The sequence below is a fragment of the Camelus dromedarius genome, chromosome 16, assembly GCF_036321535.1.
Source record: "Camelus dromedarius isolate mCamDro1 chromosome 16, mCamDro1.pat, whole genome shotgun sequence".
In the NCBI taxonomy this organism is placed as follows: Eukaryota; Metazoa; Chordata; class Mammalia; order Artiodactyla; family Camelidae; genus Camelus; species Camelus dromedarius.
The window spans coordinates 14,603,229-14,623,289 of record NC_087451.1 but is presented as its reverse complement, the minus strand read 5'-3'; the positions used below and the strand labels follow the sequence as shown (position 1 = coordinate 14,623,289).

General features: G+C 38.5%; 1 protein-coding gene across 10 annotated transcripts in view; it reads left to right on the top strand.

The window, feature by feature from the left end:
- The first annotated feature begins 586 nt into the window (after positions 1-586).
- SYNRG (synergin gamma) overlaps positions 587-20,061 on the top strand; it is a 78,987-nt gene continuing 59,512 nt past the window's right edge. For 7 of the 10 annotated variants that reach the window (XM_031467940.2, XM_031467938.2, XM_031467934.2 and 4 more), the window contains exons 1-3: positions 588-740; positions 5,302-5,342; positions 8,674-8,795. In XM_031467940.2, coding sequence (XP_031323800.1) covers positions 664-740; positions 5,302-5,342; positions 8,674-8,795 — 240 coding nt within the window. In that variant the 5' untranslated portion in view covers positions 588-663. Of the gene's footprint in view, positions 741-5,301; positions 5,343-8,673; positions 8,796-20,061 lie in introns of all 10 variants that reach the window. The other 3 variants (XM_031467939.2, XM_031467930.2, XM_064495023.1) reach the window with 2 other exon arrangements.

Here is a 20,061-nt window from a genome sequence, read left to right as displayed (position 1 = left end):
ACAGTAAAAATATGGCTAGATAGATTCAGAGCAGTGAACCGCTTCCAAACACTGTTTTGGCTCTGATTTTGAATGTAGGAAAAATACGGATTATCAGATGGCTAAATACCTTCAGCTTTTTTGGGTGCGTACCAAAAGGAAGCTGCCGAGTTCCACGGAAAAAGTAGAGCTTATTACTAGCGCTGTGAAGCTATCAAAGGGGCATTTTGGATCCATCTATTCCTTGCGTAAAGAGTAACAACAACAACAACAAAAAAGCACCCGTGTACCCACCATCCAGTTTAAAAAAAAAAACAAGACAAGCTACTCTTTTCACTAAACCAAGATGATGGTTTTTCAATCTGAGCAACGACGACGCCTAGCAGCTCGCCGGCCAACTGGGCCCTCCACAGAGCCTTGCGGGAGAATGAATCAGCTTCCCTGGAACGGGGCGCAGACCGCCGCACCAGACCCAGAACGAGAATTGCACCTGGCGGGCCCCGCGGCGGCAGCCGGGTCACGTGACGCGGGCGCGCGGCTCCTCCCCCGCGCGCGGGGCGTCACGTGGGCGCGCGGCCCGCCCCGTCTCCCAGTCCGCGGCGAGGTGGGGCCCGGCGTTTGCCCCGGAAGTGGCTCTCCTGACAGCTGCTGGGGAGGTGGTGGCGGCGGCAGGCCCGGAGCAAGATGGCGCTGCGGCCGGGAACGGGAGCTGGAGGCGGCGGGGCCGCGGGAGCTGGCGCGGGGGCCGCCGGAGGAGGCAGGTGGGTGCGAAGAGCTGGGCTGGGACGCGCCTCGCAGACGCAGGGCTGGCCCGGCACGGGCATCGGGTGGTCGGCTGTTAGGGCCGTTTTCGCCCGCGCCGACCCCTTTTCCCCTGGAACTGGGCTGCGGGAGAAGAAGAGTCGTCCTCCGGGGACCTAGGCCGAAGGGACAGATGGAGCCTGGGCGCCCGACTCCGGTCTTCCAGGCTCGGGGGCGCTGGCTGCTGGGGCCGAGCGGGGAGGAAAGGAGGGGGAGGCGAGTGTCCCGTCGGCCGGGCTGGATAAAGGAGGAACCCCGAGGCCTCGCTTCTAAACCCTGTCTGGGTCTGAAACGACCAGAGATTTGACCAGGGTTTGACTAGGGGCTCTGGAAAATCTGTTCACAGAGCTGGAGAAGTGTTTCCAAGGTGCGCGCGCGTGTGTATACACTGTCTTTCTCCTCTTACAGTGTCCTGTCCTTTTCATTTATTTCCTTAACACGCGAGAAGCAGCAGGAAAATTTGAAGTCTTTTGAATTAGTAAATAGCGTTCTTGTAAAGGTAACTCAACACTTGCCTCCTTATTAAAGAATAATTGTTAAACAGCACGTACGCAGTTGTATCAGAACAAAGCTTCCAGACTTTTACTTAGCCTTGAAACAAATTTACTCCCTGTCATATTTCTGCTACAAATTGCCAGGGGTTCTCCTACCCAGAACGATAAAAGAAATGAACATTTGCAACTTGACAGGTTCATCGTTTAAGGAAATACTTGATAACGGGAAGTTTTCATCAAACGGAAGTTTTCATCCCACTTGTGTAATGACTTAGTCTGATTGTGTTTTGCTAGTCAACCCGTAGTTTATATACATTTGGAGATAATTTTAGCTTTTTATCTTCAGCATCCTAAGTTATTTTTGGAAAACGAAGTGTTAGTTTTTTGATATGCAGTGTTTTAATTTTAGACTCGTGAACACTACAAAAGTGTGAAGTCTTTGAAGTCATCACCTCCTGCAGATGCTTATATGTATGGTAGGGCAAAAAACAGTCAGTCGCTTTTTCAATAAACCACCTGTGTGCAACCCCATTTTTCATTTTCTCTCCACATCTTTCACTTTAGATTTAAAACTGTTTTCTTTCTCTTTTGTTTTCTGATTTCTACTGTTTTATTAGTTTGACATGTAAGTCAGTTTCTGGTCAGAGGAGACAAATATGTAATAATCTCTTTCCTTTGTGACTGTGGTGACAGTTTCTAAAATGTTCTTGAGTGGCATTAATTTGATCAAGTATGTGATTAATCTTGGCACGAAGTTCTGGGAAGATACAAACTTAAAAGAATTTGGCGTTCTAGGCCCAGGTTTTTTGGGTATTTGGTGTTGTTTGGGTTTGAATTTTTTGGTTTTATTTCTGGTGGGGAGGACCTTGGGTGCAGAAAATTGAGTGGATCATTCCCCTTAGTTTATAGTATTTTAACATCATTGGTCCATGAACACAATTTTTTTATAAAGATGGCCTGAATTGTGATAGAAATTAGAATGACTAACTTTAAATTTTCTTTCATCTTTAAAATTTAGTTTTAGTAACATTGCATTCTTAAACTCTAGAGGGTATATAGGAGAGAAAAATCATCCTTACCTTGAAAAATGTACGGTAATTATTACTTACATTGGAAACTTTCTGAGGCCGAGAAGCTGTTTGCTCAATAAAGAAAAAATACGGTTTTTAGAGAACAGTGGTGCTGGCTGAGGTTATTCTATAAGGAAGCTAACATTATGGTTGGTAGCCTAAGTATATTTTAGGGAAAAAGAAAAAGAACCAGGCATCTCTTATCTTTTAATCGAGAAAATCCATGAACTATAATTTACCGTATTTCTTAGATACTTGTCTCGGTTCTAAGAGACTACTAAACAAAAAGCATTGGCATTTGCTAACTTAATGTTAGCCTACTTTTGATTGGTATCCTAAATGGGCTACTTTAGAGTAAATGGTAGACTTGTATATAAAAGGCACAATTTACCCAAAAGATGAGAAGTGTAATTTTTTTTAAGTCAAGTATGGCAGGAAAAAAACAATTGAAAGATCTTAATTAATATGTATCCTTGTGGAATTGTACCCTTTGTGAACTTGTCCATTTTTTTTTTTTACTGCTCCTGTAAGCTCCTTAAGGGCCTCCTCATCTTTTTCTCTTCCACTGCTTCTAGCACATTCTGTACATAGAAAACCTTCTGTAAATATTTGTGGATTCAAGCAACATTGAAGGCAAAGAAGAGATATTTCAGCTGGGCCTCATTTCCAGGAAGAGGAAGGGGTCAAGAGATTATCACGGAGAAGGGAAGGCCTAGTGAACACTAGGGAGCAGCAGCTAGGCCAGGTGGACTGTGGCACTGATGGGAGAGAAGAGTCTTATGAAATAAAACTGAAAAAGTCATGTTAAAAGTGGAGAGAGGGACTTGAATATAAACTCAGGAAATTCAATTTAGGGAAGAATCTGACGTTATTTTAATCCCGGGAGTAGCCTCATCAAGTGGTCCTTCAGGGAGATGCCGCCCGCCTGTGCTGCAGGAGCTGCATGGGAAGCCGTAGAGCCTGCAGGTGGGGAAATGCGACTGGAAGCGTGTTGCTGTTACCGGTCTACTAAACGTTTCAGAGAATCGTATGGCTGGTACATAGGTCAGTGGGTAGTTTGGGTTGCTAAATAATTACTGGTGATTATTGATGTAGACCGTGCTCCTGATCTGGAGCTACGTTTCTGATTGCCTGTTAGATTGCTCCTCATGAACACACTCCTACCACCTGTCTTCCCAGACCCGCTCACATCGGGCTCCTGTTTTCAGTAAACAGCCTCACAATCCTTGCAGTTGCTCAGGCTCAAAATCTCAGCATCATCTTCAACTCTTTCTGCTCTTTCAGTACTGTTCTCCCTCCTGGCAGTTGCCAGGTCCTGTTGATTCTTCCTTTTAAATAGCTCATTCATCTCTTTTTTTTTTTCCCCATTCCCATTACTCTGGTGATGGCCCTTTTCATTTCTTATGGAGATGATTTTGATAGTTTCTTAGCTGGCTCTTTTTACTTCAAGCTTTCCCTGCGATACCCCATTACCAGAGAAACCTAAAGCGCATTTCTGATCATTTCACTGCTTAAAACTCTGACATCAGGGAAATGTAGAGCTCAATCACAATGAAATAGCACTTCACCCTTTTAGGATAACTGTCAACTAAAAAAAGAAGTGTTTGAGAGGATGTGGAGAAATTGAAACCCTTTTGCATTGCTTGTGGGAATGTAAAATGGTGCAGCTGCTGTTTTTCAAGAAGTAAACATAGAATTGCTATATGACCCAGCAAGCAATTCCATTCCTATGTATATACCCAAAAGAACTGAAAGAGGGACTCAAACAAATACTTGTAACCAATGTTCATATCAGCATTATTCACAACAGCCAAAAGGTAGAGAAATAGCCCAACTGTCCATCAACAGATTAAAGGATAAGCAGAATATGCTACGTACATATGATGGAGTGCTATTCAGCCATGAAAAGGAATGAAATTCTGACACATGCCACAGCATGATGAACCTGGAAAATGTTAATGCTGTGTGAAGTAAGTCAGATACAAAAGGACAAGAATTATATGATTCCAGTTAATATAAGGTAGCTAGAATAGCAAATTGATTGAGCCAGAAAGTAAAATAGTGGCTAGCAGGGGTTGAGGGGAGAAAGTAATGGGGAGTCATTGTTTAATGGGTACAGAGTTTCTGTTTGTGATGATGAAAAACTTCTGGAAATGGATCATGGTGATGGTTGTACAACATTGTGGATGTACTTAATGCCACTGAATTGTACACTTAAAGATGGTTAAAATGGTAAAATTTTATATTATGTATATTTTACTACAACTAAAAGAACTCTGACGTCATATAATACTCAAAATCAAACACTTTAAAGGCCCTCTACAATCTGCTTATTTTTCCAAACCTAAATCTTATATTCAACCTTAAATCATTTCTCTGAACACACCTACAGCTCTGGCCTCTGAGCTTTTGCTCAGGCTATATGGTGTGCCTCTCTTTAAGATTCAGCTTAGAAGATATCTCCACAACACTTCCCAAGTACAGCCCATCACATTAAGTTTTTCCTTCTCACATCTGTTAGTGTTCTGGACCTCTCGCAGCACTTAGCACGTCCTGTCCTGTGTTAAAACCTGCATCTGTGTCTTCCACAAGACTCTGAGCTAATTCATTCCTTTCCTGTAGTAGGCACCCAATAAATACCGAACTGAATCTAATCCAGCCCTCTCATTTTGTGGATGGGGAGATTGGAATCCAGAGAAGTCACACCGTGATAGAACCAGGACTAGTTTCAAGGTCTTCTGTCTTCTAGTTCAGAAATTTCCCCCCTGCACTGACATGCTGATGATCATGCGTCCTGTGGACGGTCAGTCTGTATTGGTGCTGGATAATTCAGTATTGGACTGCAGAACAAATGCCAGGGCCCTGACTATACTTCTGTCATTTGTGTAGAACATTACCTGTTTTATCTGAAACCTTTGTACACCTGAAGACTCTGATATATTTTGTTCTGCTTTCAGCTTTATGTTTCCGGTTGCAGGTGGAATAAGACCCCCTCAAGGTATGTGAAAGCTTGAGTTTTAAACTTTCATTTTCACTGTTAACGTTTCTGAACTTTGGGATTAAGTGGGTAAAAAAGTTCTCTTGCTGCCATATATAGTAAAATTTTCTTACAGCCTTAAACCTGTATGAAAGATACTCTTAAAATTTCTCAAAAATTGTGTAATTTGAGGAATAGTAATGATCATTTCTCATCTCCCAACCTTACAAACATTGTGTTGACAGATTGTTATTTAACCTCAGAGATGAAGGAGACTTTCAGGGTTAAAAGAGCAGTAAAGAACAGGTGACAAAAATGAAAAGAGTTGTAGTTCTCTGAATACCATCTTTCTCCTGTCTGTCTTCTAGATTGTTACTCGATAGGGTGGGGGCTATGTCTGCCTTACGCTTATCAGTATCCCTAGTACCCTGCATGAGGATAGAAGATAATAGGGCCTCTGTGGATGCTTGTTGAATGAATAAATGAACGTCTTTGGTTATTTTATACTTAAGTTTTCTCTGTGTGAATTCGGTTTACCATAATCATGTACATAGGAGATCACATAGTCTGATACAGTTTAAACTATTTTAAGTCCGAGTATTATTCGTAGCAGTTTCTCCACTAGGTATATCCCTTCTCTCTTGGTTTCAGACAAGGACCCACCAGTATCAGTTCTAGCTTTGTCTTCAGGGAAACAGTAGCAAAGGGGTATAATCTTGACTCGTGCTGCTGTGCCCGGGGGACACAACACTGAAGGAAGAATGTGTCTGCCCTTCTCTTCTTTCTGCTCACTTCTCCCCTTCCAGTGTACCCCCTCCCCGCCACAGGCCAAGCTGCTCTGAAAACTGGCCCTTCTCACACAGCCAGTGTTGACTGGCTATGGTAGACTTGCTGGAGAAACAGAGACTCCTAGGTGACCACAGGGATGGATGATAAGGAGCGGCTCAGTAGCAGATGGTCAGTGTCTCCATCTGTAATCAGTGATGGAGGTTGAGTTTCAGGTAAATTTTTCCAAGGGTCAGATGCATTCTTTTCATCGTGCTGTATTTATATATTATTTAAGCTATCTGTAATTAGATGTGTCCTAGATTTAGATCAAATGGTTTGAGATGTTCTTTAGGAGGGCGTTACAGTGTTTCGTGTTCATTATTGTGGCTTGTTGTTTTGCATTTTTACAAACTTTTAAGTGCAAATCTACATTTTGAGCAAAGGAACAGGACAAGAAGAGAACCCAAAAGATACTGTTTCTTCTGGAATTTGGAATTGTTTTTGAGATTTTTTTTTACAATGTAAGAGTGGGCTTTTTGATCATTTAAATTATGCAATTATTATTTCTGAAAGCATTCATAAGGAACTGACGGGAAGAATGGCCACAAGATCATAAGTAGATGAACAGGAGACAGGAGAGAAACAAGAGTTATTTTTCACTGTGTGTGCTTTCATACCTTTAAGTGTTGTACCAGATCTTTAAGTTATCCATTCAAGAATTAAATAAAATTATGAAAATAGATAAGTCCTTAGGGTCACAGACCCTAAGAGAAAGAACATCTTACTATGCTACATTCACTCTGCATTCTAATTCTCCATGACACCTCAGGGCCTTCACATTTGGTGTTCCTTTGTCTAGAATACTCTTCCCACATTACCGCCTGGCACACTCCCTCACGTCCTTCAAGTTCTTGCTTAAATGCCACCCTATTAGTGAAACCTTTTCTGCTGTGAAATAGCAACCACTCCTTTCCCTGGCTCTCCCTTTCCCCGATCTCCACCTGACATCCACTGATTTTTTTTAATTCTCTGTCTCCCCCAGTTACATTGTAAATTCCGTATGAGCAAAAACCGGTTTTGTTCACAGCTGTGTCCCTAGAATGGTGTGTGACATGCAGCATTTGAATAAATAATTGAATGAATAAATGAATAGCTTGCCACTAATAATTGTTACCTACAAATGTGATGTCCATGCTTCTGAAATTAAACTGTGTAAAAACAACCTTGAAGGTACACAGATTCCATAAGATAAACATGGTATACTTTACCAGACTTTTAATCAATTTTAAATCAAAGTTGATTAAAAGTTCCTTACCCTAGGGCCAGCATGGATGTAATCTGTGGTACAGTGCAAAATTAGAATGAAATTTGTGTTCGGGCTGTGTAGGGATTTTGTTTTATACCAAGCATCTCAAACTGTGCCTAAAATACAGTAGGCATTTAGTATTTATTAAATCCCTGAAGGGATGTAATCTTCATTTCCCTCTACTCTTGGAAGAGTTTGGGAGGTACTACACTGTAAATCATGCTTTCATGATAGTTTTCCTGCCATTGCATTATATATTTTGCATGCTGATGGCTGTTATATGGTAAATGTTATATTAACTATTTATGTAAGGAAAGAGAAAAAGAATGTCATTTTTTGAGCATGTTAGGTATTACACAGTTTCATTGTTGAGAAACCGAGGCACAGAAAGAAGTTAAGCAAGTTGCTCGAGGTCCCAAGCTAGCAAGTGACATTTCTAGTTGTCTTCCAGAGTTCATGCTCTTAACTACTTTTGTATTAAAAGTAACTTAATTACCACTAACTCTTAACTACTTTTGTATTAGTTATCTGCTGCAGCATGAAAAATTACTATTTTACACAGTGTCTGTGGGTCAGGTATCTGGGAGTGGCCTCACTGGCTGGTTTGGGCTCAGGGCCAAGGCGATTGCAGTAAAGATGTGAGCTAGGGCTACAGTCATCTGTCTAAAGGTTTGATGGGGCTGGAAGATCTGTTTCTAAGACGGCTCACTCACGCAGATGGCACATTTGTGCTGCCTTTTGGCAAGAGGTTTTAGTTCCTTCCCACGTGGATTCTCCATAGGACTGCTTGAGTATGCTCATGGTGTGGCCGTGGCTTTCCCCAACAGGTGATCCGAGAGAGCAAGGAGGAAGCTGCAGTGGTTAGCAGGAACTAGCCTTGGAAGTCACACACTGTCATCCCCACAATATCGTACTGGTTATACTGGTCAGCCCTAGTCAGTGTGGGAGGGAAGGACAGGGGTCTGAATACCAAGAGGCAGAGATCACTGGGGGCCATCTTGAAGGCCAGTTAGGCCGCGTTGTTAATTATTCAAGTACGCACAAAAATTCTGTAGAACAGATAGTGTTCTCTGCATTTTACAGATGAAGTTTTGTAACTTGCCCCAGATCACATAGCTGAGTTAATGACGGAATTCACGCTCAGGTCTGTCTCATTCCAGAGCCTGTGCCTTTCCCTCTGTCCTGTGCCACCTCCCAAGTAATGAGTCCTTTAGATAGTTATGCTTTTAAGAATATATACTTTAAAACACCCACCTTAATGATATCTTTCTTCTTCAGCAGGTCTGATGCCAATGCAGCAACAAGGATTTCCTATGGTCTCTGTCATGCAGCCGAATATGCAAGGCATGATGGGCATGAACTACAGCTCTCAAATGTCCCAGGGACCTATTGCCATGCAGGTACTTGCCTGTTTAGCTGATGTTTACAAAGTTACTGTTTGTAGTATGTTGTTACATACTAAGAGACACATACTAGGAGCTTAATGCTATCTTTAGAAATAAGTGTTGTCTACATCTTAGGTGGCTTCCTTCAAAATCAAACAAAAAATACGTTCACAAGGGTGAAAAAAGATAAATCATTTAAGGAAAATCCAGTGACTTCTGTATTTGACTACTGACTTGGAAGAATTTTAGAATGACGTCTTGGAAAATTCAGGGACTTGATGCCGTGAAGTAGCATTGTTAGGAGAAGTAGCACTGTTCTCAAGAAAGGAACAGTGTCATTGTTTGCAAGGCTCAGAGCCATCTTTATATTGGATTATTTTATCTAATGCCCATAACATCTTTTTAAAGAGTTTTTCTGATGGGGAAACTGAAACTTTATAAGGCTATTCACAGAGCTTAGTTAGCCAAGATTGGAACGTAAGTCTTCAGTAGATCTATTCTTAACCATATTATACATTGAATTCTCTCTTGAGAGCATTAAGGAGCTGTTGCCTAGTTTCAACCAGTGGAATGTCACAATCAGATTTGTATTTCAAAAAGATCGTTCTGAGTGCTGATTGGAGAATGATTGGAAGGACAGAGGAGAGCAAAAGTAGGTGAAAGAAGAATCAGTTAGAGGCTGATGTAGTGAGAGCTGGTGAGATGTTGGCTTGATTTAGGGCGGTGGCAGGTGGACGCAGAGATGGATGTTTTTGAGAACTGCTTAGGAAGTAAAATCCATAGGACTTGCTGAAGGATTGGATGCTGGAAATAAAGGTGAAGCTGGTATCAAATTGATTCTTCATTTTGTGCATGAGCAACTAACTGGTGGTGTCATTTGTTAATGAGAGAAGCACTGGAAGAGATTGTTACATATTGTTGACTTTCAAGGACCCATGAAACATCCAAGTGGGCCTGTCCAGAGACCATTTAATCAGCTGACCTGGAGCTCAAGATTTTTCACCGTGTGTTGAAAATCACAGTTTTGGGAATCATCCACATGTAGAAGGTAGTTGATGCCATAGGGGTGAACGGGAACATCCAAGAACACTGTCGATGGAGAAAATAGTCCAGGGTAGAGCCTTGAAGATTTCAGTGTTTAAATCTAAGGGAGTTGCCAACAGAGGAGACTGAGGAGGAGCAGACACAGAAGAGGGTAGGGTTGGGGGTTGGGGAGATGAAAGAAAAAAACATGGGTTTTGGTGTCAGACCTAAATTCAAATCCCAGCTCTGCCACTTACCTGTAAAACAGGAATGTAATAATACCTTGCCAGTACAGTTAGAGGAAGAACTGAATGAAGGAGTTCTGTAAAGCACTTGGCATTGTATCTGGCACACAGTGAGCAGAAATGGGCAAGAAGTTTTTATTTCTTATGTTAATGTTAATATCAGGAATGATCTTTCAGGTGCCATGACATTATTTCATGTTCTGTTGTAATATTGATCTGACTATGTTTCCATGCTTTCATTGGCTCACAACCACCATTTCTGGTTGAAACATTCTTTCTTGAATAATGTTAGTAACCAGTAATAATAATAACCACCATTTGTTGTTTACATGTGCTGTATTCATTGTGTGCATTATATTATTCAGTCCTCATAACAACTCTATCAGATAAGTAATACTTTTATTCCCATTTTATAGATAATGAAACTGCAGTCAGATTCAATGTCCTATTCAGTGTCATACAATTTATTTCAGAGCAGAGAGTGAAACCAAAGCTATCTTACGTTTTAGAGCCTGAGTTCTTAACTATTAGCTTCCCAAACTTCTGTAATTTGAGTATCACCCTCATGATTTTTGCCATGTACTATTTAATTAACGTCTTAATTGATTTAGTTTTTAACAAATTCTTAAAGGAATCTTTATCTTGCTAAGTAAATAGGAAACCTCATTTGTTGTAAACCAAAATATAAGTATGATGAATTGAAACAATATTACCAATTCTAGCTACTGTTACTTATTCAAGTTTATAAACCTCATGTTTACTTTCTTTTTGTTTAAAAAAAAAAGGAAATTATGTCTTATGTCTACAATTGACCTGCACATGGTTCAGAAAAAGAAAAAAGAGCACATGCATGTTGTACAAACAGAGCAAATAGGGCAAAATGTTAATATTCTTTTTCCAAATTTTCCCAAAGTTTCCACTTTTAGAAAAGGGAGGGATTAGGTAAAAATCAGTAACACTTAAAATGAGCCATAATGAGAATCTGAGAGAGAACTGCAGGAGAATTGGAGAGAATTTTCCTGCCATCGTGCTGAGCGTGTCCCTGCATAACTGGTCATGATCATAGGTAGTGTGGATAAAAGCAAATAATGTTTTTTGTTTTTTTAAGAATTGGTGCATGAAATCAGTATATCATGATTTAATAAGTACAGCCTGAGTAACTGGCTTTATCCACATCCATTTGGATCTCCATATCTTTGTAAATCATCTTTTTCAGCCATGATATCCAGTTAAACCGAGTAACCAAATAAATTAAATCCAGGAGTTAGATCTTCGGCTGAATCCAGAGTACTATTAAAAAAAAATCATTCACAAATAAGCCAGAACAAAAGGGTTTTTTTTGTACTATTAATATTTTAAATACCATATATTTCATTTTTACCTAATTAAAATTTTCTTTTTCTGCATGTTTTATCATGTATACAATATGTTAGAACAATCACACCTGTGTATAATTTATAAATAGATAGTTAGGAGTTAACAATCAGAATTTAAGTTGAAGCCATTGTCATGTTGAAGTCATTTAAGCAACTAAAGCTTCTATGTTGTATGTAAAGATTTAGGGAAACTTCCAAGTCATTCTGTATTCATTTCTAGTAGAAAGAAAATGGGAATAAACTGAGCTTTTGTAGGTTTTTACATCCAAGTTACTCAGCTTTCTCTAGGTTGTGCTGCAGAAGCAAAAATCCCCAAATCTCAGTGACTTAGAAAAACAAAAGTATATTTCTCATTTGTGAACATGTCCTTTGTGGGTTGGCTTGATTTAGCTCCATATTCTCTATCCTGAGACCCTTACCTCGGACATCTCAGACTCTTGGCATTAATAAAAGGAGATAGCCACATCCTGTGGTGTTTTTTAAAGCTTTCTCTCAGAGGTAGGATTTATCAGTCACTTCTGCTCACAAAGTAACGTGGCCCAAACAAACATCAGTAGGGGAGTATACCAGGAGGAGTGCACACCACGTAGCGATGTGTCATCATTTCAGTAAGGGCAGCCAGTAATTGGAAACAATCTACCATAGAATGCAGTGTGTTTCTAAGATTTAGTAAGCTTACCGCTGAATCTGAATAACAGCTGATACTGTTTTTAAATCATTGATTTTCACACTAAACATTGTTTCATGACCTGCGTAATTATCTGAAAAATGTTTTTAAAGAGTTTGGAACAACCAAAAACAATAAGGATCTCTAACACAGAGAACAACGATAAAAAAGTGAACTTTCAGATTTGATAACCCCCACATCATTTCCCTGAGTATCAGGAACTTAGAATTAATGGTTCTAAACCAAAATCTTTTTCTTTACCCTTTAATCTTACTGACAGGCATTACACTTCTTGGAAGCTGCTCACTATTCTTAAAGGAGAAATTCATTCAGATCTTATTTTTCCCCCCCAAACTTAATATCCTTAACCAACCACAGACATGTATGAGGAAAACCCATTATTCTTTAGTGATCACTTAAGTCTTTGAAGGGGGCACTTCCAGATAAAAATCAAGATGAAAATTAGTCTTGGCTGCTGTATAGCTCTCCACTCCCGAAAACTCATGAAAAGGAAAGATTTAGAATAAATTTTAAAGTTATTCTTACAATATTTCAAGTACGTAGGTAAGAACAGAATATATTGGTGAAAAACTCAAAAGCTTCCCACTAAAATCTGGGACAAGACAAGGCTGCCTGCTATCACCACTCCTATTCAACATAGTCCTGGAAGTCCTAGCCACAGCAGTCAGGCAAGAGAGAGAAATAAAAGGGATCCAAATTTGAAAAGAAGAGGTAAAAGTGTCACTATATGCAGATGACATGATACTATATATAGAAAATCCTAAAAGGTCCACACAAAAACTACTAGAAATAATCGAATTCAGCAAGGTAGCAGGTTACAAGATTAACATTCAAAAATCAGTTGCATTTCTTTACACTAACGATGAATCAACAGAAAAAGAAAGTAATGAAACAATCCCCTTTAAAATAGCACCTAAAGTAATAAAATACCTAGAAGTAAATCTAACCAAGGAGGTGAAAGACTTATACACAGAAAACTATAAAACACTGATGAAGGAAATTAAAGAAGACTTAAAAAAATGGAAAGATATCCCATGCTCCTGGATTGGAAGAATCAATATTGTTAAAATGGTCACACTGCCCAAGGCAATCTACAGATTTAATGCAATCCCTATCAAATTACCCAGGACATATTTCACAGAACTAGAACAAATCATAGTAAAATTTGTATGGAACCACAAAAGACCTAGAATTGCCAAAGCATTACTAAAGAAAAAGAGGCTGGAGGAATAACTCTCCCAGACTTCAGACAACACTGCAGAGCTACAGTAATCAAGACAGCATGGTATTGGTACAAAAACAGACTTATGGACCAATGGAACAGAATAGAGAGCCCAGAAATGAATCCACAAACTTTTGGTCACCTAATCTTCGACAAAGGAGGCAAGAATATACAATGGAATAAAGACAGTCTCTTCAGCAAATGGTGTTGGGAAAACTGGACAGCAGCATGTAAATCAATGAAGCTAGAACACTCCCTTACACCATACACAAAAATAAACTCAAAATGAATCAAAGACTTAAACATAAGACAAGATACAGTAAACCTCCTAGAGGAAAATAAAGGCAAAACATTATCTGACATATATCTCAAAAATGTTCTCCTAGAACAGTCTACCCAAGCAATAGAAATAAAAGCAAGAATAAACAAATGGGACCTAATGAAAATTACAAGCTTCTGCACAGCAAAGGAAACCATAAGTAAAACAAAATGACAACCTATGGAATGGGAGAAAATTTTTGCAAATGAAACTGACAAAGGCTTGATCTCCAGAATATATAAGCACCTCACACAATTTAATAAGAAAAAAACAGACAACCCAATCCAAAACTGGGCAGAAGACCTAAACAAGCAATTCTCCAAGGAAGAAATACAGATGATCAATAGGCACATGAAAAAATGCTCAATATCACTAATTGTCAGAGAAATGCAAATCAAAACTATGATGAGGTATCACCTCACACCAGTCAGAATGGCCATCATTCAAAAGTCTATTAATGACAAATGCTGGAGAGGCTGTGGAGAAAAGGGAACCCTCCTACACTGCTGGTGGGAATGCAATTTGGTTCAGCCACTGTGGAAAACAGTATGGAGATTCCTCAAAAGACTAGGAATAGACTTACCACATGACCCAGGAATCCCGCTCCTGGGCATATATCCAGAAGGGACCCTACTTCAAAATGACACCTGCACCGCAGTGTTCATAGGAGCACTATTTACAGTAGCCAAGACATGGAAACAGCCTAAATGTCCATCAACAGATGACTGGATAAAGAAGATGTAGAGTATTTATACAGTGGAATACTATTCAGCCATAAAAACCGACAACATAACGCCATTTGCAGCAACATGGATGTTACTGGAGAATGTCATTCTAAGTGAAGTAAGCCAGAAAGAGAAAGAAAAATACCATATGAGATCGCTCATATGCAGAATCTAAAAACAACAACAACAAAAAAAACCCAAAAATACAAAACAGAAACAGACTCATAGACATAGAATACAAACTTGTGGTTGCCAGGGGGATGGGGGGTAGGAAGGGACTGGGATTTCAAAATGTAGAATAGATAAACAAGATTGTACTATGTAGCACAGGGAAATACATACAGTGTCTTGTGGTGGCTCACAGCGAAAGAGAATGTGACAATGAATATATGTATGTTCATGTATAACTGAAAAATTGTGCTCTACTCTGGAATTTGACACAACATTGTAAAATGACTATAACTCAAGAAATGTTTATATATAAAAAGAGAAAAAAATAGAACAGAATATATGATGAACATGTGTGAGCCAGTTGCACAGCTTTATCAAAACATTTTTAGTTAAAACCTTTTATTTTGAGATAAATGTATGTACACGTTTATGTAAGAAATAATACAAAGAAATCTTTTACCTAGTTCCCCAGGGGTAACAGCTTGCAGAACTAAGTATAATATTGCAACCAGGACATTGGCATCGATGTAGTCAAGATCAGAACATTCCCATCACCCCAGGGATCTCCTCTTGTTGGCATTTTATATCCAAATTCATGTCCCTCCCATTTCATACCCCCACCAATCTTTGGCAGTCACTAATATATGTTCCCCGTTTCTATAATTACGTGATTTCAACAGTGTTATCCAAGTTGAATCACTAACCTTTTGAGATTGGCTTTTTTGGGGGGGGGTTCTGCATATTTCCCTTGAAATTCATCCAAGTTGTTGCATTTATCAGCATTTCATTCATTTTTATTGCTGAGTACTATTCCATTATTGGATGTAACTACTGTCTATATAACTGTTGACCCATTGAAGGACATCTGGGCTCTTTTTACTTTTTAGCAATGACAAATAGAGGTTTTTGTGTGATTATAAGGCTTCATTTCTCTGAGATTAATGCCCAGGAGTGCTGAGTGAGATGGTGGTTGGATGTTTAGTTTTTAAAGGAACTGTTAAACTGTGTTCTAGAGTAGTGGTACCCTTTTACAGAAATTCCCGCCAGCAGTATATGAGTGATCCAGTTTCTCTGCATCTTCGCTATTATTTGGTGTAATTGTTTGTTTCAGCCATTCTGATAGATGTGTTGTGATATCTCGTGATTTTAAATTGCATTTCCCAAAAGACTAATGTCAAAAGAAAATCCAGAAAGCTTTAGTTGATATGAATATTGGGCAAGAAGCAAACTGTTCTCAAACAGGGAGACCTCAAACTGCAAGTGCTTTCAGCAGTTACAGTTCAGTTTATAAACATGGATGAGTTCATTGTTTTATATTGTGGTTAGTTCCTAGAAACTTTCCTTCTCATTGCTAAGCTTACTTGTTTGTAACTGATTAGCTCAGAAACTGTCAGGTCACACTGACATGAAGAAAGCTTAGGTTTTGTTTAAGATCAGAGTCAACATTTCGGGGAAATCAGGGCAGTGTTACGTTTTGGTTGTGTGACTGAGTGTTTGGCCTAGGGGTATGTTCAAGGTGTGGTCTCCATATTGGTTTTTCTTTAACACTAACAATGTTGAACATCTTTTCATGTGCTTAGGTGCCATCGTTATATTCCCTTCAGAAAAATGACTCTTCTTATCTTCCATCCATTTTCCAGTTGGAATTTTTTTTTTTATATTTTACTGTTGAGTTTCAAGAGTTCTTTATATGTTCTATATACTAGTCCTTTATTGGATGTGTGGTTTGCAAATATTTTCTCCCGGTCTGTAGCTTGTTGTTTTAGTCCATCAGGCTGCTAAAACAAAGTACCAGAGATTGGGTAGCTTATAAAGAACAAAATTTATTTCTCACAGTTCTGGAGGCGGAAAGTCCAAGATCATAGTTCCAGCATAGTCGGGTGAAGTCCTCTTCCAGGTCACAGACTTCTAGTTGTATCTTCCCGTGGGGGAGGGGACTAGGGTGCTCTCTGGGATCTCTTTATAAAAGCACTAATCCCCTTCATGAGGCTTCCACTCTCATGACCTAATTAACCACCCTCAAAGGCCCTACCTACTAATACCATCACCTTTGGAGGTTGATTTCAACATACGAATTTTGGGGACACACAAACATTCAGACCATAGAACTTGTCTTTTTATCCTCTTAACAGGGTCCCTCTTAGAGAAAAAGAATTTTAATTTTGATGAAGCCAGTTTATCAGTTTTTCATTTTATGGAACATGCATTGGTGTAAGTCTGAGAGTTCTTTGTCCTGCCCTAGATCCTGAAGACTTCTTTGTTTTTACTTAAAAGTTTTATGATTTTACATTTTAAGTTAGTTTGGATTAGTTTTTCACAAGGTGTGAGATTTTGGTTGAGGTTTCTTTTTTTTGCCTATTGATGTGCAGTTGCTCTAGCACCACTTACTGAAAAGGCTGTCCTTCCTCTGTCTAAGTGCTTTTGTATTTTTGTCAAAAATCAATTGGGCATGTTTGTGTGGGTGTATTCTAGGTTCTCTGTTCTGTTCCATTGATTTATCTGTCTACTCGTCCTGATTACAGTAGCTGTATAAGACTGACTCCTCCCATGTTTTCTCCAACTTTATCGCAGTAAAATACACATAACATAAAACTTAAGCACCTTAACGATTTTTAACTGTACAGTTCAGTGCTTTTAAATATATTCACATTGTTGTGCAGCCGTCACCACCACTCATCCTCATACCTCTTTTCATCTTGTAAATCTGAAAATCTGTACGGTAATTCTTCATTCTTCCCTCCCCGCCACAGCCCCATGCATCCACCATCATACTTTACGTCTATGATTTTGAGTACTCTAAGTACCTCCTGTACGTGCAATCAAAGACAGTATTTGTCTTTTTGTGACTGGTTTATTTTCACTTAGCATAATGTGCTCAAAGGTTATCCATGCTGTAGCATATTGGAGAACTTCCTTCCTTTTTAAGATTGATGTTCCATTGTGTGTATATATCACATTTTGCTTATCCATTCATTGGTCTATGGACACTTGGGTTGCTTCCATATTTTAGCTACTGTGAACAATGATGCTGCTGTGAACATGGGTGTACCAGTATCTCTTTGAGACTCTGCTTTCAGTTCTTTCGGGTATACACCCAGAGTGGAATTGCTGGGTCATACGGTAATTCTATTTTTAATTTTTTAGGGGGGAACCTCCAGACTGTTTTCCACAGCAACTGTACCATTTTGTTCCCACTAACAGTGCAAAATTTTCTAACTTTTCCTCATCCTCACTTGTTTTCTGTTTTTTGATAGGAGCCATACTAATGTATGAGATTTACATTTCCCTAATGATTAGTGATGTTGAGTATCTTTTCATGTGCTTATTGGCCATTGGTATATCTTAGGAGAAATGTCTATTCAAGTCCTTTCCCCATTTATGAATTGAGTGTTTTGTTGTTGAGTTTTAGAAATTTCCTGTATATTTTAGATATTAACATCTTATCATACATATAATTTGCAAATATTATCTCCCATTCTGTGTTTTGCCTTTTTGCTCTGTGGTTTGTGTCTCTTAATGTACTTAATGATTTTTGAAATTTTTTGAAATTTTCATGAATTTCAACTTGGCTATTCTTTGTTTTGTTGCCTGTGCCTTTGATGTCATATTCAAGAAAATCATAGCCAAAACCAATGCTACAGAGTTTCTGTTCTGCATTTTCTCCTAAGAGTTTTATTGTTTTAGGCCTTAAATTTAGGTTCTTCATCCTTTTGGACTTAATTTTTGTGTATGGTGTTGGATAAGGGTCCAACTTTATTCTTTTGCATGTGGATATCTAGTTTCACAGCATAATTTGTTGAAAAGATTGTCCTTTACCCATAGAATGATCTTAGCACCCTTGTCAAAAATCATTTGACTGTATATGCAAGGATTTATTTCTCAGCCCTCTATTCTTTTCCATGGGTCTATATGTCCTAGTTTATGCAAGTACCACACTGTTTTGATTACTGTAGCTTTGTAGTAGGTTTTGAAATCAGGAAGCCTGAGTTGTCCAGGTTTGTTCTTTTTGAAAATTCCCTTGGCTATTCAGGGTCCTTTGAGATTCCATATGAATTTTTTTTCTTTTCTTTTTTTTTTTTTATTGTAGTATAGTCAGTTTACAATGTTGTTTCAAATTCTGGTGTACAGCATGTTTCAGTCATACATATACATACATACTTGTTTTCATATTCTTTTTCATTATAGGTTACTGCAAGATATTGAATATAGTTCCCTGTACTGTACAGAAGAAACTTGTTAATCTATTTTAAATATAGTAGTTAGTATCTGCAAATCTCAGGCTCCCAATTTATCCCTTTCTATCCTCATTCCCCTCTGGTAACCATAAGTTTGTTTTCTATGTCTGTAAGTCTGTTTCTGTTTTGTAAATAAGTTCATTTGTGTTTTCTCTTTTTTTTTAGATTCCACATATGAGTGATACCATGTGGTATTTTTCTTTCTCTTTCTGGCTTACTTCACTTAGAATGATGATATCCAGCTCCATCCATGTTGCTGCAAGTGGCATTATTTTATTCTTTCTGTGGCTGAATAGTATTCCATTGTATAAATATACCACAGCTTCTTTATCCAGTTGTCTGTCAGTGGACATTTAGGTTGTTTCCTCCATATGAATTTTAGAATGAATTTTTCTGTTTCTGTAAAAAATGTCATTGGAGTTTTGATAGGGATTGCATTTGTAGATTGCTTTGGGTAATATTGACATTTTAACAATATTAAGTCTTCCAATCCATGAACATGGATTGTGTTTCCATTTATTTATGCCTTCTTTAATTTTCTTTCAGCAATTTTTTTGTAGTTTTCATTGTGTAGTCTTTTACCTCCTTGGTTAATACCTAATTATTTATACTTTTTGATGCTATTTTAAATGAAGCTGTTTCTGTAATTTCCTTTTTGGATTTTTCTTTTATGTGTGTATAGAAATGCAACTGATTTTTGTGTATTGAATTTGCATCCTGCTACTTTGCTGAATTCATTTATTCATTCTAACAGCTTTTTTGTAGAGTCTTTATGATTTTTCTACATATAAGATCACATCATCTGCAAACAGATCATTTTACTTCTTTTCCAATTTAAATGCCTCTTACTGCCTCCCCACTTCACCCCCCAGTTGCTCTGGCTAGAATTTCTATTACTATTTTGAATAGAAATAGTGAAAGCAGGCATCTCCGCCTTAGTCCTGATCTTAGGATAAAAAGGCTTTCTCTCTTTCACTGTTGAGTATGATGTTCACTGTGGGGTTTTTATATATGATCTGCATTGTGTTGAGATAATTTTTTTCTATTCATAATTGAGTGTTTTGGGTCATGAAATGGTTTTGAATTTTGTCAAATGCTTTTTCTGCATCAATTGAGATAACCATGTGGGGTTTTTCTCCCTTTGTTCTGTTAATATGGTATATTTTATGGATCATTTTCCATATATTAAACCATTCTTGCATTCTAAGAATAAATTCCAGTTGATCATGGTGTATAATCCTTTTAATATGCTGCTGAATTCTGTTTGCTGATACTTT